Source organism: Plecotus auritus (assembly GCF_963455305.1).
Source record: "Plecotus auritus genome assembly, chromosome: 7".
In the NCBI taxonomy this organism is placed as follows: Eukaryota; Metazoa; Chordata; class Mammalia; order Chiroptera; family Vespertilionidae; genus Plecotus; species Plecotus auritus.
The window spans coordinates 130,703,817-130,731,719 of NC_137774.1; the positions used below are offsets into that span (position 1 = coordinate 130,703,817).

General features: G+C 35.2%; 2 protein-coding genes across 5 annotated transcripts in view; one reads left to right on the forward strand and one right to left on the reverse strand.

Moving 5' to 3' along the window:
- Positions 1-7,125, reverse strand: part of XRCC4 (X-ray repair cross complementing 4) — a 211,978-nt gene extending 204,853 nt beyond the window's left edge. Inside the window, exon 1 of one of the 4 annotated variants that reach the window (XM_080680146.1) lies at positions 7,042-7,125. The gene's annotated coding sequence lies outside the window, so the exon portion shown is untranslated. Of the gene's footprint in view, positions 1-6,673 lie in introns of all 4 variants that reach the window. The other 3 variants (XM_080680147.1, XM_080680150.1, XM_080680149.1) reach the window with 3 other exon arrangements.
- Positions 7,126-7,167: 42 nt separating this feature from the next.
- TMEM167A (transmembrane protein 167A) lies at positions 7,168-27,638 on the forward strand. Its single transcript, XM_080680818.1, has 4 exons — positions 7,168-7,335; positions 17,579-17,688; positions 21,582-21,616; positions 26,689-27,638. The coding sequence occupies exons 1-4, from the start codon at positions 7,333-7,335 to the stop codon at positions 26,757-26,759; spliced, it is 219 nt and encodes a 72-aa protein (XP_080536944.1). The 5' UTR covers positions 7,168-7,332; the 3' UTR covers positions 26,760-27,638.
- Positions 27,639-27,903: the final 265 nt, after the last annotated feature.

Here is a 27,903-nt window from a genome sequence, read left to right on the forward strand (position 1 = left end):
TTATAGAAACAAATAGTGTATAGCTTCTAACAAAATATCTGACCTCAAATGAACTTTGCATCCATTCTTCACAATATAAACATAACATTATGTGCTTAAATGATTAAATTGCTGAATAAAATCCATCAATTTTTGCTATCAGAAAAGAGAAACAATGACAGGTGCAGTTGCAATACCCCTAATTTATGACCTTCTGGGACTGTCTGTAGGACTATCACTCAAAAAAACATGAAGTTTAACCTTCTTCTACAGTTTGCATAACAGATGTAAGATTGTGTGGTTGCAATGACTCATTATAGAAGCTTCAAACATCCTTCTACTTTACATCAAATACAGTGATATTCATATGGGATTTAACAGTGTTGATGTGTGATATTCAACCATACATATCAACTTTATTCACTCTTTTCTCCAGACTTTCTTCTTAGACATAGTTATTAGATGATAACCAGAACCAATTTCCTTATCACATTTAAACTTCACAAACTTTTTTTTTTTTTTAATCTTCACCTGAGGATATTTTTCCACTGATTTTTAGAGAGAGTGGGAGAGGGAAAGACAGAAACATCTATGTGAGAGAAGCACATCGACTGGTTGCCTCCTGCATGCACCTGACCAGGGTCCAGACTTGGGAGGAGCCTGCAACCTAAATACATGCCCTTGACCATAATCAAACCCAGGACCCTTTACTTCGGTCCGCAGGCCGATGCTCTTATCCACTGAGCCAAACCAGCTAGGGCCAGAAACTTCATATGTTTTCTATATTGCTAAATTCTCAGAGCACAAACTTTTAGTTCCCAAAGGTAATATCTAAGTCATGACTTGGGCCAATTTTTATAAGAATAATGCTTAAAATGAAGAGGTTGGTTCCTAAACATAATATTAAGGGAAGATTTTTAAAAATCAATTTACACATGAGTAAATAGCACAACTAATTTACAAAGTTATAAATTACAACCATGCTGTCATTTTTTAAAAAAAACACTTAAGTGAAGCCCACATATGGAACTATATCAATATACTCTATTGTATAAGCACCTACCTACAAATTAGCAAAGAAGCATCAATAATTTTTTAAATGTTAACTATTTAACTGCCCCACATTTAACAGATGCTATATATTTTTTCTGAGCAACTGTTCATTTGGACATGTTCCTTATTTATTCATATACTGTATTCAATGCTAGTGTCATATTTCTTAAACAGGAACTTGGAAACTTCCAAATTCTATGGTAAATATTGACATGTCATGTCAATATTTGTACTGTAAGGACTTCGAGTCTCTTCAACAATGGCTGCATCTTATTTCTTAGCAGCCACTTGCTTCTGTTCCAATTGAGTAAGTTCTTTCTTTATCCAATAAAATTCTCATTAACTGTTCAGATAAAATTATAAAGCTAAAAGCATCCTCTCAAGCAAAAAAAAACAGATTAAGCTCTGTGCTTATTTCAGCAGTTTGGTCACTTCTGCATGGTGAGTAAAGCTCAAAGAAACCAGTCACAAATTCAGGAGTGTCCTCCAAGTATTATTTGGTTTTGACTACTTAATCTCAAGCCTAATCATTTTCAGCTCCACAAATGACAGGGAACAAATTGCCCATCCTTCTATTATTTTAAAGATGGTCACCTTTCCTCCAGGAAACAGACTATAGCAAATGCAGCATTGATTTTATACTCAAGAGACCAAGCTTGAAATCAAAACCCTACTGCTATGAAGCTGAGTGACTTTGGTCATGCCAATACATTAAAACGTTCATTCACTACCTATGTACCCAGGCTTGGATATCCCACATTCTCAGCTCTCCAGTGACACAGAAACACACAAAGAGAAGTATTACAAGCCTCAAAAGTGCAGAGGCAGGGTGGGAGCTCCTCTGGAAAGCCGCACATAAGCCAGCCTGACACTGCAGGAAAGGCTTCCTTGAGTTACATCTTCTAAGATATGAATCTTAAAGGGTAAAAAAATGATTTAGGGGTAGAAGGAAAAGATAAGGAAAGGAAAAAGAATCCGCAGGAGCAATGGCTTGGAGGCAAGAAATAGCATGATATATGGAAACGATAAATAATTCAATGTTTTGGACGGACTGTAAATCAAGGTTTACAAATTCAAATACCCAGTCAAGTTCAATTATTTAACCAAAACATATTGTGTACTCCTATGCATCGAACAGTATTTTAGAAAACGGCATAATTGAATGAGATAAAAATTCTTGCCTTTCTGAAGTTCACATTTTAATAGGAGCAGACGAACAATTAAAATTATACCTAAAGAGTATTAGAATATGGTGATAAGTACTATAGTAAAAGGTGAAGATAAAACAGGGTAGAGGAAACTAGGAGCACAGAAGCCAGCTGGGAGAAGAGGGGAATCAGTTGCAAAGCTACAATTTTTTAATTAGGAAATCAAGGCACGCTTTATTGAAAAGGTGACGTTTGAACACATTCATAAAGGAGGTGAAGGAATTAGTTGTGTGGATGTCTGGGAAGAAGCAGTCCAAGTAGATGAAGCAGCCAGTACAAAGGCCCTAAGGTGGAAATGGGCCTAGCGTATTTACAAAACAAGGCAGCCAGGATGGCTGGAACAGAGTGAGGGGGCAGAGAATATAAAGGAATAAAGTAAGAGAGGTAATGGGGAATCAGATCATGTAGAGTCTTGTCAAATGAGAAGACATGAAATGTTTTTAAGCAAAAAAGCAATGTGACATTTGCTTTTAACAAACTTTTTATTTGAGAATAATTCTGAATTTACTGAAAAGTTGAAAATACAGAATTCCCATATACCCTTCATACAGTTTCCTCTAAAATTAACACCTTATATTACCATGGTGCAAATATCAAAACAAAGAAACCAACATTGGTGCCCTACTATTAGGTGGACTCCAAACTACTCAGATTTTACTAGTTTTTTCCACTAATATTTTTTGTCTACTTTAGGGCCCAATCTAGGATAACATATTGCATTTGGAATCTTACATTTTAATACAATTTTTTACTTACATTTAAAAGTATCACTCTGGCTACTGTATGAGAATAGACTGTAGAGAAGCAAGGATTAAAGAATGCAGGGAGACCAGATAGAACATTATTACTGCAACCCAAACAAGAAATGATAGTGGCTAATAACAGACATCCAAGCAAGAGATGATCAGAACACTAACAGTAGAAATAGTAGGAAACAGTCAAATTCTAGATATATTTTATAGAAAGAATCAATAGGATTTGCTGATGGATTGGATGGAATATAAGAAAGAGTGGAGAATGACTCCAAATATTTAACTTTTAGCAACTGGCTGTACAGAGTTGCCATCAGCTGAAATAAAGAATGGGGTAGGGTTGGGGGTAAAAGAGTTCAGTTTCTGACATTTAAGTTTGAATATCTTGAAGTAAACAAGTGGAGATGTAGAGGTAGAAAGCTGGATATGTGAGTCTGGAGTTCAGAAAGAGAGGGGACAAGGAATATGAATTTGGTAGTCTTCAGTATACAGATGGTATTTAAAGTCATTAAGACTTGATATTATTAAGAGGGAGTGTAGACAGAGGAAAAGAGAACCAAAGACTGCACCCTGGAGCACTTCAATAATAAGAGATCAGGACTACCTGAAGGAAGACTGAGAAGGAACAACCAATAAGTAGAAGAAAAACCAAGAGTGTGGAGTCCAGGAAATCAAGTGAAGAAAATATATCATCAAAAAAAGAATGATCAATTGTGTCAAAAGTTGCTTACAGTTCAAATGATAACGAATGAAAATGATTGCACCTAGAGATCACTGGTAACGCTAACAAAAGCATTTTGCAGGTGTGTGGGAGCAATTGCCATTTTGAAATAATTCCAAAATATGCTTACTGGGATAGTGATTATTTAAAGCTGGTTAAATAATCAGGAAAAATCTTTAACCTCTCCCCAATAGCTTAAAAGAATTTAAACAAAGGTCCTGCTTCAGGAAGAGAGCTATTATCATAGACAATTATAGTTTAATAAGAACTAGTATATAATAAGGAGGAACCTACCAAGGCTCATTCGACCAAAGTCCTCTCTGCACTGTTAAAGATGGCCCAGGAAACATTTATTTACAAAACATTTGCTTTTCTATTTCTAAGTTTGCTTCCCTCCCGTATATAGTCCCAAACCATCTATCCTTTACCCTTCTCCAGGGCTCAAAATGGCATATGAGCCTTAACTACCCAATTTGACCTCTTATCACATTTTCTTATGAAACTCCCACATGTAATATGTAATAAACCTGGTTATTTTCTCCTATTAATGTATCTTATATTTACTTATTAGTCCAGCCAGAACGTTATAAGTGTAGGAGGGCATTATTTTTTCTTCCCCCATACAAGAAAGAATAGAAAAAAAATTGGGATTTAGAGTATAGAGAACTAAGGATTTTTCAGAAGAGCAAATCAATAGGGTTGGAAGTGGAGAAAGGTTGAGAAGCATTTCTTAAGGTAACAAAAAATAACATGCAAGTCAAACAAAACGTTTACGGGTCTTAATCTACGAGCCATGGGAAAAGAGAATAAAAAAAGAGGAGGGAAAGGACAAAGACAAATACTAGAACATGAAGAACCTCAACCTCAAACTATGGCGGCTACTTGAGGATCAGAGAAAACAGTTAAATAAAACTATTTAATATATGTGAATATCAGTGAATGAAAGAAAATGGGAAGTCATATAAAAGGAAAGCTTCAATACTCAATACTAGATACAAAGTAAAAAGAGAAAAGGGGGAGAAAGTGGTCTGGTGTTATAAAAGCAATACCAATTTATTTCAAAAACCTTTTGAGTGCCTAACATGCAAGCCAATCAACTCTACATCATTATCCCTCCCTTTAAGGAATTTTTAATTTAGTGAAAGAGAAAGCCAGGCACACAATAGGCACTGCTTACTGTGTGCTTATTAATGCCAAATTCTTGACGAGATGATTTATTTTATGAACTCATTTAAGTTGTAACACTGGAGAAGACTCTGAACTCTCTCCACAGAAAAATATAAATATGCACTATTTTTACATAAAATTCTAGGAAACCCATGAAACCAAAATTGAAAATACTCTTCTAGATGCAGGAGTGACAATGGTTTTTGAACAAAGGAATGACACAGTCAGATTTTATTTTTAGTAAGTAAAGGATCTAAGATGATTTAGTAAGAAATGAGAATTCATAGCAGAGCTGCCAGAAAAGAGACTTTTGAAATAGTTAGCAATGTAAGAAAGTACTTGAAATAGTTCATTGGCAGTAAAAACCAAAAATAGGGGATTTATGTACTTAACGACCATGTAGCTCAACTACTAACTTCCCACCTCTCACTACAGGTCAGATTAATTTTGTTTGCTGTGTTACATTTAAAAAAAACATTATACACATATGTTTAGCTTCATTTATTGCCATTTGTGTTCCTCAATGAAAAACTTTAACTGGCAAATATTGTTCTTTATTCTTTTGAAGCTGAAGTACATAAGTGCCCATGGTCTAAAATTAATTGTAATTCACAAATACAGAGTGATCTTGAACAACTTCAGCTTCCTAGTGCTCTTCACAGGTAGCTTGAAGCACAGCTTCACACGGAAGTATTTCCCTTAAATGTTCATATAGATCAAGACGATCTTCACATGAAAGCAAAAACAGTTATGAAATCTCAACACATTTACTACTTTAGAAGCCAAGCTTGATGAGTTGCACAACATAACTTCTATAACTAAGCCAAGTTTGTTTAACTTGAATGGCAAGACTTGTAAGGTATAAATGGCTTGGTTTCTTGTAGAAGAGGTTACTGTACACTTTTTACACATTTCTTACTCCCCTCTTTCCCATGATCATTAAATTTCTCCAAGAAACAGGACATCTTTATTCCTCTGCTGCACTCTCATTTTCCCATTAAAAAAGCTCAGTAAAAACTTGATATTGTATATTTGACCAACTCTTGACAATTCAGTAGATTGGAAAGTTAATTATATTTTTTTAAAACTGAATGTGGTAGCAAGCAATATAATCACATAACAGAAATCTAATGTTTTAATCACCATGCTGCCCTAAATATAGAAGGATCTCATAGTTTGGCCAAATACAGCTAAGGATCTCATAGTTTGGCCAAAAACTAACAAATCAACTCCTTATTAGTTCCTTTCCCATTTTTCCTCTATCCACTTTCTGAGTTAATAAAGAATGTAAAAAATAACATTCTGAAAAGAACTCTGCAGTCTGAGAAAAAAAATAAACTATACATCTAGAACCAACGAGTTGTCATAATTTTCTGATTCATTTAAAGGGGTAGAGGAATAAACTCAAATAATTCCAAAAACTATGCAAACTGAATACGTCAACGCGCCTGTTTATCTAGGATATGCGAATAAAGAAATGGGGGAAAATATAGTCTCAGCTACTGGGATTATTAAAATTAGAGGAAGCTAAATAATACTAATTAAAAGAAAAAGTTGGCATATGATTTGTCTTGCCGTTGGATCACTTCTCTAGAGTACATAATCGGCTACTGAACTTAGGAAAGAGCAGTTGCTCTCCTTTCCTTACCACAGAAAGTTGCCAGTGATCCCAAAGGGCCAAACATTTCAGCCCCAAATGCAACCTAATGACTGTTTACAAAAAGCTGGGGATTGGGAGAGAGAAGAGGCCAGTGATAGAGAAATGATCAAACAGCCTACTCAACACAACCCACAAGATTCAAGGGTCCTCCTCATCCAAAACCATTACAGAGCATTTCAAAGACGCTTTTTAATCCAAAAAATCCCCCAGGTACAAAGGGAGAAACTGATAAGGGGGCCCAGCAGGGGCACGCCTTGCGGATCCGGCCAGCGAACCCAGGCGTCCCGGAGTCAACAAACGGATGGCCCAGTAGCTTACACATTAAAGGGGATCCTAGTCGGAAAATATCCACGCACTGCGGAGTTCTAGACGGAAAAAAAGAGGGAACTAAAAACAACTAAAATTTAAAAAATTAAAAGAGGCGGGGGGAAACAAGCAAAAAAAGGGCAAGACTACAATTACTGTTACTTAAAGAGGCAAGCCCTTGCTTCCGAAACCTACCTCTCAGTGACTCGACTTCCGGTCTCCTCCAAAAGGCCCGCTCCCACAGGCTGACGTCCCGCAGCCAATGAGAGTGTCATCTACTTCCGCAGGGGCGCGTGACGTCATTAACTCCCGCCTTCTTCCGGTGGAGAGAAGCCTATCCCGCCGTCTGCGTCGCGCGGCTCAGGAGGCGGTACCCTGAGAGGCCCAACCGGAACGCCGGAAGGAGCGAGACCGGCAGGCAGCGAGCACGCCTTTTCCGCCCTGGGCCCGGAAGGGTGATGTGGCTGGGGCTTCGCCGGCCTCACTATGGTAAGAACTGGGGCTGTGGGGTCGTGGTTGAGCTTTCTGAAGGGGCTGTTACCCCGAACCAGGGCTTGAGGGTTGGGAGGCGGCCCGGGGCGCGCGGGCCGGGGATCCTTGTCACTAACCTAATTCTACCGGGGTTCGGAGGATGCACGGGCCCGGGAGCCATGTGGCCCCTGCACGCCCAACCCGGAGAACAAGGGCTGACCACCCAAGTATGACCCCGGGGTCTGGAGCCCCTCCCTTTCTCAGAGGCCACTTTCTTGATCTCTTTCGAAGAAATGTGCTGGTTTGGTTCTTGGAGGTCTTTGACCCTCTGAGACATTATAGCTTCTAGAGTTTGCTCTGTTATTTTGCTCTCCTTTCCTATGCTCCTGATCCAGATTTTTTATTTTTAATTGTCCAACTTTACACCTTAATTTTTTATCTGTTGAATTAGTGGCCTTTATGTCCCTCCTACTTGATTCTCTAAACCTTAAGGATGCTACTTTACACACTATAGGTTTTAATGCTTGGAGGTTTCTGCAAAGATGCGTCTTCTTCCGGTAGCTTAATGTACTTGGAGTGGTGTCTGGCCTCAGGCCTTCCTCGCCTTCCATCACGTTATTAAGATTGTATGTTATTTTGTGTTATTGCAGATTCATCTGATAGTTTGGGCCTCTTAGAAAAGTTTGAAATAAGTCACAAAATTTGCAAAAGAAATGCTTACATCTTCAGCCTGAAAAAAAGGAGGTAAAGCCAGCATGGACAGAGGACAGATGCAGTATCAGTAGTAATAGAACAAGCGCCCAAGCTCTGTCTGAGGCATTTTACCTGTGTTATGATAAAATGCCAAAAACCTACTTCATGCCCTCATGATGAATTTATGAAGTCCATGTGCCAACTGTTGCAGTTATGAGCATATTTTGGGGGAAAGGATGCCTGCCTTTTATCATAGAGTCAAAAGCAACCACAATGCCCAAAATGCTATTCTACAATAGTTGCTAAGCTTGTATTCCCAGAAGTTCCCAAGCAGAAAACCTTTAGACATTTAATGGAAAATTTATTACTTGTTACAGCTTTATGCTAGCTACTTTAATTATAGCTAGCACATAAGTCATAGTCGCTTCCCTGAAGAAGTTCACCACTCACTTATGAGGAGATGGCAGTTTGTCCCAACTTACTCCTTCCTTGGACAAGGATATTGTCCAGCTTCTTTCTCCACCTACCAAATGACAAGGTGGATACACTTGTTCTGAAAGAGTGTCATTAGTGAGCTGTCATTTAACTTAGATTTGGTTTCTTAAATTTAAAAAGAGTAGAGAGACTGTTACTCTTAATTCTTGTATATCTTCCAAGAAGTTTGTAAGTATTGTCTTATTTCAAGCTTAAAAGCATTGTCTTATTTCAAGCCCACAACAAATTCTGAGTAGATGAAGGAAGTCAGGGACAGGGAGATTGATGTGCTTGGGGTTGCACAACCTAGTAGAACTCAAATTTATTTTAATGTCCAGATGCCAGAAATCTTCATTTGTTGTTAATAGAAACAACCTAATAGAGGATGAAATGTCTCAGTTATTTGTCACTCATATGTAATATGCCAATCAGACATGGGTGGATAATAGAAACAACTGCCAGGTGATTAATTTTTCTTTTCTGCTCTGTTCCTATGAGCTTCGGGTGTCAGCATTGAGTTTGCACCTAAACTTGGTATATTTATGAAGTTACCCAGGGATAATGACTTAAATCTGAGTTACCATATTTTAATGAATTCTTTTTTAAATGCTTTTCAAGGCTTAAAATGTTGAACAACAGTAATAATTTACAACTATCAGAGCATTAAACAGTCTGATAAGTAGACCACTTAAGAATTAATATTTTTTAGAACTTTAGAATACTTTGTTCTCCCTAAATTTTTATATCTTTCAAGATTCACTTCAAGTTTCATCTGTTCCTAGAACCCCTTCCCTGTCCTTCTATTTTTGTCTGCTTTAGGTATCCATTTGGGCATCCAGAGGCCTGGTTTGTATCTCCAGTATCCCACTAGCATAGCACTTATCGCAAGAAAAACAGCAAAAAGGTGTTGCCTATATTTCTCCCCTCTTTTGGCAGATAGACCTTTCAATCTTGACATCACAGTGTCAATTAAAGTTAGTACACCAAATGAATGAGAGTTTGGAATACAAAGTCATGTGAGACATGCTCAGTGTATTCAAGAACTTCACAATCCAATGGAAAAGTCTATTAAATAAGTAAATTCCATGTGGTATCTGCTAATATTTAGAAAGGCAATCTTGTAGTGGAAAGACTGAGCCAGATGGTCAAAATCATTACCAATTCCCATCCTTTTCTTGGTGAACCTAAGGAAGTTTATCTTCATTTCATTTATTTGTTGATGTATTAGGTGACTTACAGATATTCTCATTTAATGCTCACAAATTCTACAGAGTGGGAGCTTTTGCCCACATTTTATATTTAAACTGAGTATAAAAGAAGCGGTGTGAAATGTTCTCCCTCATCTTATAGCAGAGAGAATATTAGCACAAAAGTTCTGATGAAACACAAAAAGGAGTAATTCTGGCTGGGAACTGCTGCAGAGAGGTAATGCTCTGACCTATATGTTCAAGAGTGATTAGGGATTACCTAAGGAATCATTAGCTGGAGCTGGACAGTGTTCTCTATCCTTTAGATAACAGATAAAGGAAGTGGCAGTTATGGAGCCAAAGGGCATCATCAGTTGGATAGTTGCTTGGAAACTGGCAGCAATAGAAGTTAAGTACTGAAATGATGAAAAATGAGACTAGAAATATTGGGGCCAAATCTTGAAGGGGTTTTTGCCATACTAAGGACTTTATATTTTGATGATGTTTAATTGTTTACCTGGTAAAGACTTTGAGCAAGGAAAAGAATGGTGTGCATTTTAGAAAACCAACTGGTAATAATACAGAGTGTATATTTAAATAGAGGAAGATTAAAATTTGGGAGACCCGTTTAGAAACAAAAGCAGAGATCCAGGTAGTACATGATTGAATGCCTCAACTCTTGATAATAGTAGTTAGGTTAAAGGAAAGGATAAATAAGAAAATAATTTTGAAGGTGTTGCCAGTGGAGAACAGAGTTGACTGTAGCTTTATGCGTAGCAATGAAAGTTATTAATTTTAAGTGGAAAGTGTAAGTGGAGACAAGTCTCTATACTTTTGAAACAGATTCAGTGAGATCAAATGGCTATTTAGTCCAGCTTCCTCACTTTATAAAGGGTATTAAACTGATGCTTAGAAATGATGATTTACCCAAGGACAAATTTATACACTTGGATTATTTCACTAAATAATCTAGATGTTTACTAGCCACAGGTACTCTGAGAAGCTGGTGTGTTCTTAGCATTGAAGCATGAAGCAATCCTGGTTTCTGGGTTTCAAATTAAACTAAGATAGCTTGTATATTTGGTACGATATCAGTGCTACCTTAGCTTGACCTTAACGTTCTAAAAATGCTAAAAGAAAATGTTATATTTCTTTGTATTAGTGAAAATCTTTTCAGTCACCTGTAGTCAGTTATTTGGGGTAAATGGAGTATTTGTGTATGTGTTTGAACATTCACATACAGGCTTACATTTATCCCTGTATTTCCATGTTTTCCTTTTTCAGAGATAATAGTGGTACATATGAATTTACAAGTACAAACTAGTTGGAAAATGCTGACCTGACCTAGATTTGTAAATGATAAAGTGCTGACCCACTTTTCCAGTGCTGTATAATTTTGTAACACAATTAGGTCAGGAATGTCATCTCTGGGTTTCTTTTGACCCCCCAGAGAGGGATAAATGGCTTTAGTTTTGTGTAAAAGCAGTAGTTATTAAAGTAAGTAAAATTGCTACTATTTGGAGTCTTTTAAATTTAAATCTTTGGTATTCAGTTCTTGATTAAAGTGAATTTTAGTTAAACTGGCAGAATTAAATAGATTAATAAAAATGTGTTTTCCACATAGGAAACAGTCAGCATTTAAAGCTCCCAGACAGTATTAAGCATAAAGAAGGCCCTTAATTAACAAATTGATTAAACAATTTATTTTAATAATCTTAAAAATAAAGAAATAAGCTACTTGTAGCCTAAGTGATCCAGGACTAATGAAAATACTATAGGCTTAGTTAAAGTCTTATGGTTAGCAACCAGTCATTGAGCACTCTCTGGGGAATCACTGTTTAGCATATTAATATGCATATTTCTGCTGCTTTTCTCATTGTTTCTTTATTTGAACCTTTAAACTGCTGGGATCTTTTCCTCTTTTTTCCTCTGTTCCTAATGTTTTGAATGATTTCTTTTACTTAGAACTATTTTTATTTATACATCTAAAAACAAAACTTTATATTGAATTCTTGTCCTTATATTCAAACTCAGTGACTAGTTTTAACACTTGTGTGTAAGTGCAGACACGCGTTGTCTCGTGACCAGTCAGCATTAACATTCAAGAATGATTCCAAAAATAATAATAATTATATCTGCATAGATGAAATGACAAAAACAGAATCTGATATAGGTATTGCTAACTTTTCAAACTGACTTCAGTACAGCGAATTTTAAAAAGATGTATCAACATTGCAAATAATTTCGTGTTTGGACATTAAGCTTTGCATTGACCATTCTCTTTGTCTATTCATTGATAAATGATTCCATGCACTATAGTAGTGGCCAAATGAAAATCTTTATTATTTTCATTATTTCAAATGGACTGAAAAGTCATGATTTACTTTAAAGAGATTATACAAAGCAACTGACTCATCAAGTTGATTTCCTTCTGGTTTAGATAAGTTAATTTAGTACAATAACACTAATTATTTGAAGTATTTTAGAAGCTCTGATTAGCTATGCATAGTGTGATAGGTCTGGAGTAAGGGGCCTTTGGAGAAAAATAGTTGGAGATCTCTCATTACCATTTTTTTAGAGGCACAACTATGAGAGTAATGGTCAAAAGTCAAGGGTTACCATTTTGGCTATATTTGAGGTTGTTTGTGATCCAGGTGTCCAAGCAACCCTGAGTCTAGGAAATGTTATTGGATACCTCATAAAAAGCAAGTATTTGTAGGTTTGGTCAACAGAATGCCCCCCCACACACAAACAAAAGGAAACCTTGCAAATATGTTATCTTATTTGGCAAAAGGAACTTTGCATATTTGATTAAGAATTTTGGAATGGGATGAGTATCTTGAATTATGGGGAGAGGGAAGGGACGATTTAATCACAAGGATACTTGTAAGAAGGAGGCAGGAGGGACATGGATCACACAAAAAATGACTATAGAAGTCAGGGGGTCACTAGCCAAGGAATACATCCAGCCTCTAACAGCCGTGGGCAAACTATGGCCCGTTCGGCTGTTCTATCCGGTTCTCTTGCTCTCCCCTCCGCTCCTTTACTTTGAATTTATATTAGTTCACACAAACACTCCATCCATGCTTTTGTTCCAGCCCTCGTGCAGTTAAAGAACCCATTGTGGCCCTCGAGTCAAAAAGTTTGCCCACCCCTGCTCTAGAAGCTAGAAAAGGCAAGAAAATAGATTCTTCCCTAGAGCCTCCAGAAGGAACAAATTTATAACTCCTTAGTTCCAATGTGCATTATTTAGTGTTTAATTCATGTAGCTATTATTTATTAAGCTGGATAGCATGCCATTGTATAACCCCTGCCATTGTCACAGGGTGTCCTCATGGACAACTAGGTAAACCTGAGATTGGAGAATTCTTTGAGGTTCTAGAATTTTCTGGCAGCCAGCTTGCCCACTTAGTTATCCAGACCTCTTAGGTGAATCAGAAGAATACACATTGTCCCATATGCAAGCACCTTAAGACTGGCTGCCTGATAGAACTTTCTCTGAATTCCAGTTTGTGATACAAAAAGATTTAAATATTGAAAGGAAATTACCTTAGGCCTTTATTTTTTACCCTACAGCCTATGCCCTTAACATAAACATAAGGATATTTGCTTCTTCCTTCTGGATTTTCCAAGTATCAGTGACAAGTAAATATAAATGCAAAGGAATATGTGGAGGTTTCTCTTAAGTAAACAATATTCAGCAGTCTGATCTACACTTTTTTGTAATAACGTGCATTGTTAATTTGGAATCTAAGTATGCTCTTGCATTTGTTAAAATGATATTATTTGTGATTGTTTACAAGTTCCTGTTCATTCAGCATTTTTCAGTGACTACTGTGTACTTTTTTTTTTAATAGTCACCGGGGTTGATAAGAACCCCACAAAAATAAAAGATACAATTACAGTACAGTTTGATGGGCACTGTCATGGGCATCTGTGTGTGTAACACATGTCAAAGATCCTGACTGCTTGGTGTGGAGAGTGGGGACAGGAAAGATTTCACAGAGGAGGTACCTCTTGAGTTGAGACCAGTTTTAGTCAGTTCACCAGGCAGGCAAAACTAGATGGAAATGTGCGAAAATGCAGAATACCTTGAAAAAGATTTCACGATTTAAAAGATCTGAAAAAAATTAAACACAGTAAATGAATTTTACTTCCTTTACCACCTTATCATCTTTCCCTCTATTTTGTGATCAGATATGCTTTATTTTTCCTTAGCTTCTTCCCTTTTCTTTACTAACACTTCCCTATTTAAAATCCCAATTAATGTTCTCCAGAACAGGAACATCTGTTTCCTTTAACCCTGAGAATAAAATTTTATATCAGTGGCCAACAGATGCTAAGCGTTAAGAGGACTGCTTAGGTAGGCTAAGCAATGATACACTGATGTCTAGAAGTTGAAACACTCTTTAAACCAGTCGGAGTACATCTCAAAGACTTTACCACCTAAGATTATTTGTTTAAATTTGAGGTTTTATAAACCCCAGGAACAAAGTTGTATGTATTATATATTGCATACTTGTAAATGATTTTCATTTGTAAATGGTTTAACATACAAATGTATATGACACACCTCACTTCTTTAATAATAGTCATGTTTCTAAGTGCCTCAAAATCTTTTATTATGAAAAATTCAAACATACAAAGGTAGAAAGAAGAGCCCAATGAAGCCTCATACTCAGCATTTCATCAACCCTACACCTTCCACCACACATGCACTGGATTACTTAGAAACCAATCCCAGACAGCGTATCATTTAAGCATGTTTCTTTAACAAGACATTCAGGGAAGGAAACAATATACATTGCAAAATCATGAATTTAGGTACTCCATTAAGGAAGATGATAAAGCTCCTTTGCAAATTTATTTTCCAGCCACTTTACTACATAAATCCTTTGCTTAATACAATAAATCTGCACATTATTCCCTGAACATGCAAATTTCTGATTCTGTGAAATGCTTTACATGCTTTGGTCTCTTCTGGAGCCTGCTCTCTGTTCTTTGCCCATCTGATTATGCTCTTTCAAGGCTTGATTCAGTGCCTGCTTTCTCCTTGAGGCTTTTCCTGACTTTCCTTTATGAAAACAGCACTTTTTTGTCAGCATGGCTCAGTAGTCACATATGCTACAGCGAATTGCTATTTAGTTTTGAAAACATATGTCCTATTATAACTACTGTATACCTCAGTTAAAATGTATAAAATAAGGGTATTAGTAACATATATATGAGGATAAGTAAGATAATCCTATATAATAAAAGAGTAATATGCAAATTAACCATCACTCCACTACACCCACAAGCCACGTCCACCAGCCAATCAGGAGCAAATGTGCAAATAAGCCCAACCAAGATGGCTACAGCCACAGAGAGCAGGAGGGAGGCTTGGGTTTCCCCGGCGATGGAGGAAGTCAAGCTTTCCGCCTGCCCTTGCCGGCCTAGGCCTCCACTCAAGGCTACAAAGTTTCAATGATAGAAGATACATAAATCCAAACAAATGGCAGCAGCCACGGAGCTGGAAAGAGCAGGAGGCTAGGGTTGCCCCAGGTGATGGAAGAAGCCAAGCTTTCCGCACACCTTGGCCAGCCCAGGCCTCCGCTTAAGGCTACAAAGTTTCAATTATAGAAGATACATAAATCCAAAAAAAAGGCTGCCGCCAAGGAGCAAGCAGAAGGCTTGGCTCTGCTCCAGGCTACAAAGTTTCAATTGTAGAAGATAAATAAACCCCAGATACCAGGGCCTCCACTTGAGTCACCAGGGGGTGTGGCTGGCCTGCAAACCACCACAGGCCCCTCGCCCAGGCCACCCCACACCCCAAGGGAACCCCCACTCTGATCTGGGATACTCTTCAGGGCAAACCAGCTGGCCCCCACCCGTGCAGCAGGCCTCTATCCTACCTAATAAAAGAGTAATATGCAGATTGACCATCACTCCAACACACAAGATGGCTGCTCCCATGTGGTCAAAGATCCTGCCTCATGTGGACACAAGATGGCCAGCAGGGGAGGGCAGTTGTGGGCGATCAGGCCAGCAGGGGAGGGCATTTGGGAGGGACCAGGCCTGCAGGGAAAGGCAGTTGGGAGGGACCAGGCCTGCAGGGGAGGGCAATTAGGGGCAAACAGGCTTGCAGGGGAGTGGTTAGGGGGTGATCAGGCTGGCAGGCAGAAGCGGTTAAAGGCAATCAGGAAGGCAGGCAGGTGAGCAGTTGGGAGCCAGCAGTCCTGGATTGTGAGAGGGATGTCCGACTGCTCATTTAGGCCTGTTCCCGGTGGATATTGAATGTAAATTCAATATAGGTAAATTCAATTCTTATAGATACTGAATGTAAATTACTCTAAACATCATCTGAAATTTTTTTTATACTTTAGAATAAAGCTTTCCATAGCTAAAGATAAAACTGTGAAATCATACATGCTGCTTTTCCTACCACTTAGCATTGTATGGAAGCATTTTTTGTCCTTAAGGATATTGGTAAATAACGTATCTTTTTTTAAAATGTTTTGAATAGTTTATAAATATTCTAAAAATGAATAAAAAGTTAAAAGTATTATGACAATTTTTGACAGGGCTAGTTCTTTTTTTAGAATTCTGGCCTTTTTTTCCACATGTAAACTTCAAAATCAATTATCTCTATTTCAAAAATAATTTGTTGATATTAAGTTCACTTTAAATTTACAGATTAATTTTACAATGTTGCCTTCTAGTATAAGAACCAGGTATCATACTTAGTTCTACTTCTATGTTCTTTGTTATGTTTTATGGTTTTGTCAGTTTTGTTCTTTGATGCCAATCTTGCACATTTCATATTAAGCTTATTCCTAGATATTTTGCTATTGTACATGAAATCTTTTTTTTTCTTTTATATCTTTTAACTGGTTGATGATATAATCATGAAGCCTATTGATTTAAATATTTTAATTATGTACCTAGCCACCTTATACATAATTCCTTTATAGTCTGTAATTTTTTTTTCATTAGATTCTTTTGGGCTTATTATATATACAGTAGCATTTGTGCACTTTTTATTTATTCAGCCATCCCTTATTTGGTTCCTAATGTGTGTTAGGTGCTAGAGATTGAGTCTGATAAGACAATGTCCACTCTTCAGGGCCCGACCATTATAATAAATGTATGTCAATTTACTATGGGAACAGAAAGGAGAATTCTATATGAAATAGGAGAGGGGAAGCAGATGAGTTCAAGATTTCCTGGGAAAGATAATGCTTGAGCTGAATTTTGAATAGAGTAAGTCTACCTTTCTTTTACTATGACTGGAAACTTACGATTTCCTGTGTGGTTTTTTTTTATTGAATAGCTTTTAAACATTCAGCAGTATAAATGATCAATTGCTTTTCTTTCACCAAAAGCAAATAACATAGTATGAATCAGTGCGTAATTGCTTAAATTTAAAGCATCTAAAGAATTTCAGAATTGAAAGAAACTTTAGCCAACATTTAGTCTATCTCCCCACTCTCCACTCAGTTTTACAGATGTGAAACAAAGACTTAGAGGCTAGTGATTCAGTTGAGGTCATGTAGCCAGCTACTGGTAGAGCCTTGGAGACTCTTTGTCCTACATGTAGTCTGGGCCTCCAGAACATCTGTATTAATTACATATTGATTCAGCTTTGATGAGCTATTTTGGATTTGTGACTTTTTTTTTTTTTTTGTAGTGTTTTAAAGTTGTTGAATTTAGAATTTTTGTTACATCTTCTCCATTCCTTAGCCCAAAGACTAAAAGAAGAAAGTACACTCTCGGAATACCTTATTATTTTGGTTTTAAGTGTTCTCAGATAAGTTTTTCTGTTTGGCTTTTTGAAGAAAAAATATGATTCTTTATATGGACTTGTCAGGCATATTTTGCCTATGCAGTTTTTCTTTTGATATTAATTTTTCTTTTTCTCTTTTTAGTCTGCCATTTTCAATTTTCAGAGTCTGTTGACTGTAATCTTGCTGCTTATATGTACCTGTGCTTATATCCGATCCTTGGCACCCAGCCTCCTGGACAGAAATAAAACTGGGTATGTTACTAATGATATCTAATCACCCAAATTAATTCTTATAGATATTGAATGTAAATTACTCTAAACGTCATTAAACAATTTAATTTCTATATATAGCTTAGTTTTGTAATAACATTTTACATTATTTTCTTCCTCTGTTTTAAAAATCAAACTCTATTACAGAATCTTATTAAATAAAAAGATAAATATTAGAAGTGACCTGAAATTTATTAGATTGCAAAATATGTATATTTAAAAAGATGCAACAGAATTTTTTCTGGGATTAAGAATATAGAATAACTAGTAAAATTGGTTATCACATTTTGAAAATATTAAAGTTTGTAAGCATACTTTCTATAAAAATAATAATATAGACATTCTCCAGTCTAAGACTGCTCTAATCATATGAACTCCCTGTCTATATCATAAAATAAACATCTTTGAATAAATTTATTTACTTAAACATTCTTGGGCATGTCACATCCCTGTTAATTATTAGATTCATTATCCCTCCCCCCAAAAAAATTTGAGCTTAGTATCATAACACACAGAATTAAATTTTGAAGTGTCATGTTCATAATACAGAAATACATGTTGAATTTAACCAAAAGGAGAGTATATTAAAAAAAAAGAGAACATGTGGTAAAAACTGTTTTCTTTGCCTTATATATTTGTTAATTTTCTATGAATAATTGTCTTAATCCTTTCATGATAAGAGCCTGTACCTCACTTAATGATTTTAAGAAATAAAAGGATGAAATAATAGAAGATTTCACATAGGAATAATTATCTCCAGCACCTTTTTTTGTTTTTAACAGGAAGATAAGACAAAGGCCAAATTAGGATCCTGAATGGTCAAACACTTCTCTTCCACTAATAAAAACTTCTATAAAAGGCCAGGTGGTAGATATTCAACCATGAGAGTAATAATTTCTGCTCTCTTTCCTTCAATCCTATTCTATCTTTGGAGTCATAACTAACACCAATCGAAACATTCCATTCTCTAAATTATTTGTGTTTTTTTAACCCTTTTTTTTATTTACTAGGGTTGTTTGAACATTTGTAAAGAAATAAATAGAGCTCTAACCAGTTTTGAATATTGAAAATCATTAGTCCTGTTCTAATAAACTGATAATCTGTCTCTGTTGGCCTGAGGGATTTTATTTAATTTACTAAAGTTGAAAACAGATGCTATTTGTCCATCAGTTTTTATGACCATGCCCCACTTCCTTTGTAGACATTGTCTTTTTGTCATTCCTTTTTTTCTAAACTATTGCACTTCGTCTTCAGCACTCAATTTAATACTTTGTCCATTTGTTGAAATTGCTTAATTGTATTTGTTTCTTACTTGCGCGTGAAGTCTTTTTACCCAACCAGTTTTATTCCCTCCTTTCCTTCCTCTGTAACCCCAACTATTAACTTATAGTTAAAGCATATGGTAGAAACCAGTAAACATTCTCATTGATCCATTGTTTGGATTTCTAATATAATGCTAATTTCTATCTAATAAGATACTTTTAAGTGTTTGTTTCATTAAAGAATAATCACATAGTAGAATAGGATATGTTGATGCTATCATGAAGAAAGTAGGTTGCATGTGGAAATATGTCTGCTCCTCATTCCTTTGGGAGCAGGAATACCTCCATAACATGCTACATGAAAGGAGTTCTCAGGGCTGCCAACCTTACAGGAGAGGTTGAGTAGTAGTATATTTCTCCTACATAGAAGACCTAAGAAATAACATGTCTATTTTTACATTTTAAAGTTTATGTTGATAGTCAACTCTTTGAAAGCTTTTTAAAAAAAACTTTGTTTCTATTTATATAAATATTAAGTCCCATTTTATTCGATTTGTTTATAAGAAATATTTTCTGCAGAAAAAATTTATACACCATTGTCTTTTTTTGTTACAATACATATCTTTACAGTGAGTATTCCATGCTTAAGAGTCTAGGTCGATTGCATAAAGCTAGTTCTTGATGACTTCACTGCTGGAAATAACAACTTAATTTTTTGCTGCTTCAGATAACAGAAATAAAAAACAGCAGAAAAAGCTTGCTATTTTGTCTTGTTTCCTATTTTCATAGACCTGATAGCTTTATCAGAAGGTATACTTATGGGCTCATAGCCATAGAAACTAAGCAGCATAATTGTGTGGGTTTTTACCATCTATTAAAATTCCTGTGTTTAAATGAATAGCATTTGGAATAATACAGAAATATGTCTAAGAAGGAAATAATGTCTAATAAAGGCCAAAGTGGCAGTGGTACATCTCTCAGTGGCCAAGTTGGGAATTTTTATTTTGTTTGAATAGCTTTAGTATGTCAACTGTGCTGTACAAATTTCTGATGATACTTAATAGAATATTATATCTGAAAAGACCTTGACTGTGATCATATGGTTTCAGACTATGTTCTGTGGGACTTTAAGCTTCCCATGGAGGAGCTCCAGGTATGCTGCCTTGAGTCCCACAAGCAGAGTAGCTTTAAATCAGTAGTGTATATTATAATTAATAGGTTTCTAGAATCAAGGAACCATGGCATTATAGATCACTAACCTATTGTCTTCTATTTTTTATGAAATACAACCTGATTTTAAGTGATACCTGGAGTTATTGTCACATGTGCCTTTAGCAGCTTCTGTATTACTGAACACAGCACATGGTCACTGTTCTAAAGACTTGCTGTGTAAAAACTTGCTTAATCCTTTTAACAACTCTATTGAGTGCTGAATGCTATTAAAGAGATAAATGGCTCAACTTAATCACAGTTAAGCAACCAGTTAAGTAGGATTAAATTTAGGCACAATCTGGCCCTTTTATTATCAGTCATTACTTTCATTCAAGAGTATATATAGTTTTTGTCCTTTTATTCTTACAGTAAAATTGTTTCACCTGTCAGAATGTCCATCCTTCAAAATAACTTCTGTTTTTACCCATTCCATTTAATCTGAAGTAAGAGACTTTGCTTTGAGGTCAGGAAGCTATTATACTTCAGAGGAGGAAGAACCTATTTAGAACTTAATTGAACCAGTATTTTCTTTCAGTCTTAATCATTCTAATATAATGAATGATTCATTAGCCAGACATCTCTTTGGGCAAAAAGAGTGTAATATAAATTTCCCTGGAATTTAAGTATCATGATTTTGTTAACACTGATCCTAACTTACAACAATAAGTAATTTTAATTTATCTTAACTTGTAACCATGCACAACACCATTAATTATTCTGTCAGACCAACAAAATAGTTATCTATAGTGTTTTTATTTTTTTCTGATATCTCTATTCATTGAATGTCTTTGATTGCTATTTCTTTTTTGCATTGGTACTTTTTATATATTAAATAAGTGACATATACGTACATATGTATTTAATCATAATATACTCATTTATAAAATTGAAATGGACATCTTCATTTTCATTCTCTTTATTTCCAGAAAGTGTTTTAAATGCCATATTTAATTAACTCATATACAGTGTCCCTAAGCTGTAATTTTCTACTAATATTGAAAAAATAGGCACATATTTTTGTATTCTTTGTTGAATGTTATAGTTTTATAGATGCTATCTCTGGAGTTCATGATTGTAAATTATTTAAATATAGAGCTGCATATTAAAAGACAAAATAGTAAGCCCTTGTGCAAATTTTTGCCACTCTTGCATTAATGCACCGTAGGTTTAACCTAGGACACCACATGCATTCCAGTTAGTAAGTTTATATACATTAATAGTGGTTAAGTTATTATGTTCTGCTTTCCTACATAAGTGACTTAATGTCAAACAAATTTCAGTTTGGAAGCAAAGCATCAGAAGTTAAAATACTAGTATAATGAATTATCTCTGTAATACTGAGAAAATGATTTATCTTTCCCAGTAATCAGTAGCTACTTTTTTCTTTTTTCTTCTATGCAGACTGTTGGGTATATTTTGGAAGTGCGCCAGAATTGGTAAGTGTCTCTATATAATCTTCCTTTCTTCAGCAGTAAATTGTTGGCCAGTTTACTTATGTCCTATTCACAGAAATCAAATGTCAGTTTTTAAAGTGCAGGCTTCCTAATTTTCTGCAGTTTTGTAAAAGTTTGTAGAGTTCTCTGAATTCTTTTCCTTATGTTTTTTCTCCCTTATGTTTTTTAAAGCTAGACTGGTGGATACCTCGTGAATATGAGAAAAGTCTCTCTTAAAATTCAGGTATAAATACTGTGCATTCCTGGTTTTGAGAAGATTTTAGACAAATCTGTATAGTTTTATGCACATATGCCTATAGTAGAGAGCATGTTGTATAATGTGTACCATTTTGGTAATTGAGGATGACTTTCCCATCAATAAAAGGCTTGCTGAGCAACTACCTAAACGTAATCATTTTATTGCCCTATGCCAAGTCATACAATATTATTTGTTGCTTTTAGAAAACATTAACTTTTGTCCGTTAAACCCACATGGGCATAGCTGAGCTTTATTATGATTGACTAAATTTAACATAAATGTAGTTACCTTTTAACTTTTCATAAGATTAGTAGCATCTTACGTGTATTTATAGTTAGATGATAATACACTCCTTATTCAGCTATCTGTGTAGCATTTAGCACAGTGTCCAGCATCACATAGTAGACTCTCAAATGATTGGTAATGAATGAATTAAAATGTATTGTATTGCTGTAATTCACCAGTACTTTTGCATAATAGATTATACTCGTTTTAACATGGCTTGTTCCAAAAACAACTACTTCGGGACATTGGTACTTACACCACTTCGACTGAAAAAATGACTATTTCTTGTCTTCTTTAAAATTATTTATATGATTCCCTCAACAAAATGATTTTTATACTGTCTTCTAACATTGAATTTATACAATACTACTTTTTGAATGAGGCTGTCAGGCTTTCATAATGAAGAAAATAGCCAATCTAAAAACTGCCTGAATTCCCTAAACTAATTCCTTTAAATAGGATGGAAAATTTAAGAATCATCTCCTTTATATAAGCTGTGCTCCCTTTAAAGTATTATGTTTTATTTTTATTGTCACTTTTCAGAGATGTGAAAGTTTTAGAAGATGGTCCATAACAGGAAACAAAATTAATTAAACATTGAAAAATATAAACTGAATTCTTACAATATTTAGAATTTTTTTAAAGAAGACCTGAAAATTGATGTAATGTATCTAAGGATAATTATAGACATAACCTATTCTCAGTAAGGACTAAAAATTAATTGTAGGAGTTTCAAAAATTTTTAAAGCATCTTCCAAGATCTATATGGTGTTAACATTGAAATAATTTTGAGAGAGCAACTTTCCTCCCTTGAGCTTTTAATGATAGGCAAAACCTATTCACAGTGCAAGTTGTAAGTATAATACTAAATTATCTAGAGTCCTTTAAAAAGAAAAGCTGTTATGATGAGATAATACGTTTCCTTGGCCTTTTAGGTTTCTTCCTGTAGAAAATGATAGTAAAAGCACAAAGAGCTTCACAGAAAAGTACCTCTTTCAAAGCCCTCATTCTAATATGTTGAGTATTGAAACAGACATTTTAAATTTTAAGTTCTCTGAATTTAAAATTCCAGAGAATTCATTGTGCTTTTAACATGTTGCACTGTTCGTCAGTGTTCTTTGTTGGGCTTTATTCTCTCTTAAACAGTGATAGACATGAGAATCTGTTTTTGGTAAGAAATATTGACCTCAGATTGATAAAGCACAGACATAGCCTAGATAAGTGGTTGTTAGTCAGGGGACATTTGACAATGTCTGGAGATGTTTCAGATTGTCACAACTAGAGTGGGGGTACATATACTGGGTATAGGTTAGGAATTTGCTAACCATTGTTTGATGCATAGGACAGCCCCTGTCAACAGAACTAGCCCAAAATGTCAATAGTGCTGAAGTCGAGAATACCCAACCTAGATTTACAGAGCTTTGTGGCTTATCTGGCATTCAGTCATGCTCAACAGCTGCAAGCCCTGAAATAGTAGAAGAAATCTTAAGCACTTTAAAAATAACTAAACGAGAGAGATAAAGAGACACAATAGCACCATCAATGGCTAATGCTGATAGCTAATGGTAAATGTAAGTATATATAAACCAAACCGTTTGCTTCAGAGCCAAGTCACCCAGAAGAAGAAATAATATTGTCAAGGAACAGAGTGGTAAGAGTATTTCAAGTAAACTTCAAAGAGAGAACATAATGGAGGAGCAAGACAGTTTGAGAAAATAGAGAGAATGTCACTGTATTAAAGTAATTATAAATATTCATTGGTAAAAATAAAGTATGGAGTTAGGAGGCTGAGCTTTCATCTCAGTATTATCATTAAGTTTCTAGTTCAGAAATAAAATATTAAGGTATTTGAAATTCATTTTATGTAATGAAGCAGATAAGTACAGCTTCATTCATTAGTCAACCCAGGTAACTCCTTTGCTCACAATTATTACTTGAAAATATAGCTAAAAATTTAGGACATTCAGTTTGTAGCTTAATGCTTTCCTGTAGTCTCATCTATTTTTATATCTAATTATAAACTGACTTTTCTTTTTTGCTTGCTCATTTATTATTTTTATTTTCCTCTCGATTGCATGACTAATAGGTTAAAGAGTTCAGTTAAAGTATTACTTCTTGCCAATTCTATAAGTGCATTAGCTTTTCATTTTGGCAAAGAAACTTAAAAAATGTTGATGCTGATATGCTGCTTTCTCAAATACATGCTCCTCTTATCTTGACACAGAATATATCCACAAGGAAAGGATGCAATTTTAATGGGAAAAGACCCAGCCAAATCATCTTACGTTACACATCACATTACAGCAACTGTTTCACATTCACGTATACAGAACCAAGACCAGACAAGAAGTAACATTCTTACCCAAGTTCAACCAAAGATGTTTAACTCTACCACATGGCAATCTCTTTTAGGAAAATTAAAAACAGGAAAATGAAACCCATATGTAAATTATAGCATTCTAAGTTGGAGAATGAGGAAGAGAACTTCCTCAAAAATTAATTTCCAGCAGATGGAAAATTTAGGACAACATTAATTTCTCTTTCGGGTGTTTAATAAGACTATTGGACAATGAGAGTTTCTAGCCCCAAGAAGGGTAACAGGCTTACTTATGGAATCTACCTAAAATTTATGTTGGAATGAGTTTGTGTGGTTTTTAATTTTGTTTAATAACGAGTTTTTTTTAACCACCAAAGAAATCAACATTGCTTAAAAGTGATAACCCAAGGAGATTTTTAGTTTTAAAAGATTTTTTTTTTTTCTAGTTGAGGTAGTGGTATTGTGAAAACACTATTCTCTCACTTCCTAGATTTTCCTTTAGCTGGAAGCAGTCCATTAAATGTCTATGGATAGAAAAACACTTTCAGAAAAACACCAAATGTTTATTTTATTTGTGTGTGTGTGTAATATCTTTTATGAATATTGTCATTGAACAGATACAAAGATGTACACTCACTAACAATAAGACTATGTTAGCTCAATTGAGAATTTTAGTTAGATTAGTGTGGTCAAATTTGATGTTTTTCTGAGGTAATTAACTGACCTTGCTAAATGAAATAAGGATCCTAGTTACTAGAAATGCTGGTTTTAAACATCATAGAAAAACTCAAGTGAGCGATTTATAAACCATATCTACTAGAGGGTCCCGGTACAAACCCAGGATCATTTCTAGAAGTAGCACATCACTCTTTCTTATGTGTTCTCAAGGCAGCACATAAATGCCTGGTGCTTTGTGAAATTGTACAACCTTGCAATTGCTAAAGAAACAGGAAAGAATAAGATGAATTTGAGTTAACTCATGATCACAAATCTCTGTTTGCAACACCATTTCACAAGCCTACTCCAGGTCTATTTCATGCAAAGGAAAGTCACCCCAGTATAAACAGTCCTTAAACACATGTAAAAATCAACTCATACTGAAGTGGTTGTTTAAAGTTCTGACCCAGAGTAATCATAACTATTAAAAAAATACAAAAGATTTGATATGAAATTCTTCTCAGAAATTGTTATTTCGAATAGGTTTTTTTATTAAGCATCTTATTTTATGCCCATTCTTTTTTCTTTTTTTTTAATAATATATTTTATTGATTTTTTTACTGAGAGGAAGGGAAAGGGATAGAGTTAGAAACATCAAAAACAGATGAGAGAGAAACATCGATTCAGCTGCCTCCTGCACACTCCCTACTGGGGATGTGCCTACAACCAAGGTACATGCCCTTGACCGGAATCAAACCCGGGACCCTTCAGTCCACAGGCCGACGCTCTATCCACTGAGCCAAACAGGTCAGGGCTATGCCCATTCTTAAAATGCATTTTTATTAATCACCCTCTGTTCATTTTCCTCCACAAATGCTTCTTTTTCCTTTTAAAAGTGTCACGAATTGCTACCAATGAGGAAAAAAAATAGCTAAAATTAGTATGTTGAGTTTTTTTTTAATGGAAGTTTCCCTTTCTGCAGAAAAAATTAAGCAATATTTGTTTGGCCTTAATTGAGAATAAGTCATTTCTCTTGGATCTCTATCCTGCATTCTGTGTTGTATTTTTTTAATATCTGGGTTTACTCAGTGGCACAGGAATGGTGCATTGAGGATTTTCTAAACAAGTGAAAAGGAGGTGCTCTTAGAAATAAATTGATATAGTTTAGTGCATTCTGTATTGTACTTTTTTCTAATCTTTTTATTGATTTTAAAGAGAGGGGGGAAAGAGAGAGCGAGAGAGAAACATCAATTGGCTGCCTCCTGCATGGCCCCCATCAGGGATCGAGCTGCAACCTCAGGCATGTACCCTGACTGGGAATTGAACTGGTGACCTGGTTCATGGGTTGATGCTCAACCACTGAGTCATACCGGCTGGGCTATACTTGCTTTTATATTACATCTAGTTCTTGTTTTCCCCACCCCACCCTTAAAATATATGGACTTCACAACAAGAACTTTATCTTGATTCTTATCTACTCTTCTCCAATAGTAAGTATAACCGAATCATATCTGTTAACTACTCAATCAACTTGAATATCTCCCTTGTTTCCAACAGGTGAACGGAAGAGTCCTTATGTTGCAGTATGCTGTATAGTGATGGCCTTCAGCATCCTATTCATGCAGTAGCTTGGAAAAATACCTGAATTTAATTGTCATCAGATTTCAATATAAAAATGGGACTTATCAGCAGAAAATAATGCAAAGAATGGATGTTTGTTTCAACATTGAATGAGATAAATTCCCAGCTGCTGTTCTCTATTTTGTTATTGGACCAATGTTCTATATAATTAAGATGTAATCATTTAATACTCAAAGAGTTTGTAGCAATCAATCTCAGTACTGTCACTACAATATTACATTCTGCAAATGTAATTTCATTGTGTCCAATACCAGTTTTTAGTAAGGTATCTCTAAGGCACATAGTAGAAAAATTTGGTAAATTATCAAATTCCTTTCACTGTGACTTGGAAGTGATATATCTTTATAGAATGAGACCGTATGTTGAACTAGCTTTTTTATTGGGAAAAAAGAGGTTTAATTTGTGTTGCTAAGGGTTGCATTCATATTTAATAACACTTGCTTTACCTCTGGCCACACCATTTTGAGCATTAACCAGGGTACCTCTACTCTTAACGAACTCTGTAGTTTATAGCAGGCTTTTAAACTATTTAAAATAAGTCTATGCAGTTCTAAGGAGAAAGATAAATGAGATGTGACTCGAGTAGTATTGAGAAAGTGTTCATATTTAACGTGAAAGGATTTAGAATAGCTGATTGGTGTAGTCGCTTCTGCAGCCTCTGGTTAAGTATGGATAAATGTCTTAAGTATAAATTTGACCAGCTGTCATTCTCTAAGTAAAACTACATTCTTAGAATAAAAAGAATAAAATAGAACAATTACAAAATGATAACCCTGTGTTGTGTAGAGTCAGGTCTCCACTTATTTTAATTACCCTAAAATGTAAACTGTATTTTTGTTGTTTTTTAATACAGCACTTTGAATCTGTTTATGTTTGTCTGTCAACTTGAACTGGAATCTCTTATGTAACTTAATAGGTGATGATTAATAGTTTTCAAATCTACTGATCTGTGGACCATCTTAGCTAGAAATTGCCTATTATATATAGTATTAATTATATATAGTTATTGTTCTCAGCTAACCCCTGTAAAGGTAAAAAGAAAAAAAAAATTTTAAAGAAAATAATTTTAAAATGAGTCTGCTAGTAGCTCTTTCTGCAGAAACAAGATATAGATCTGAAAGCCACCTCTTT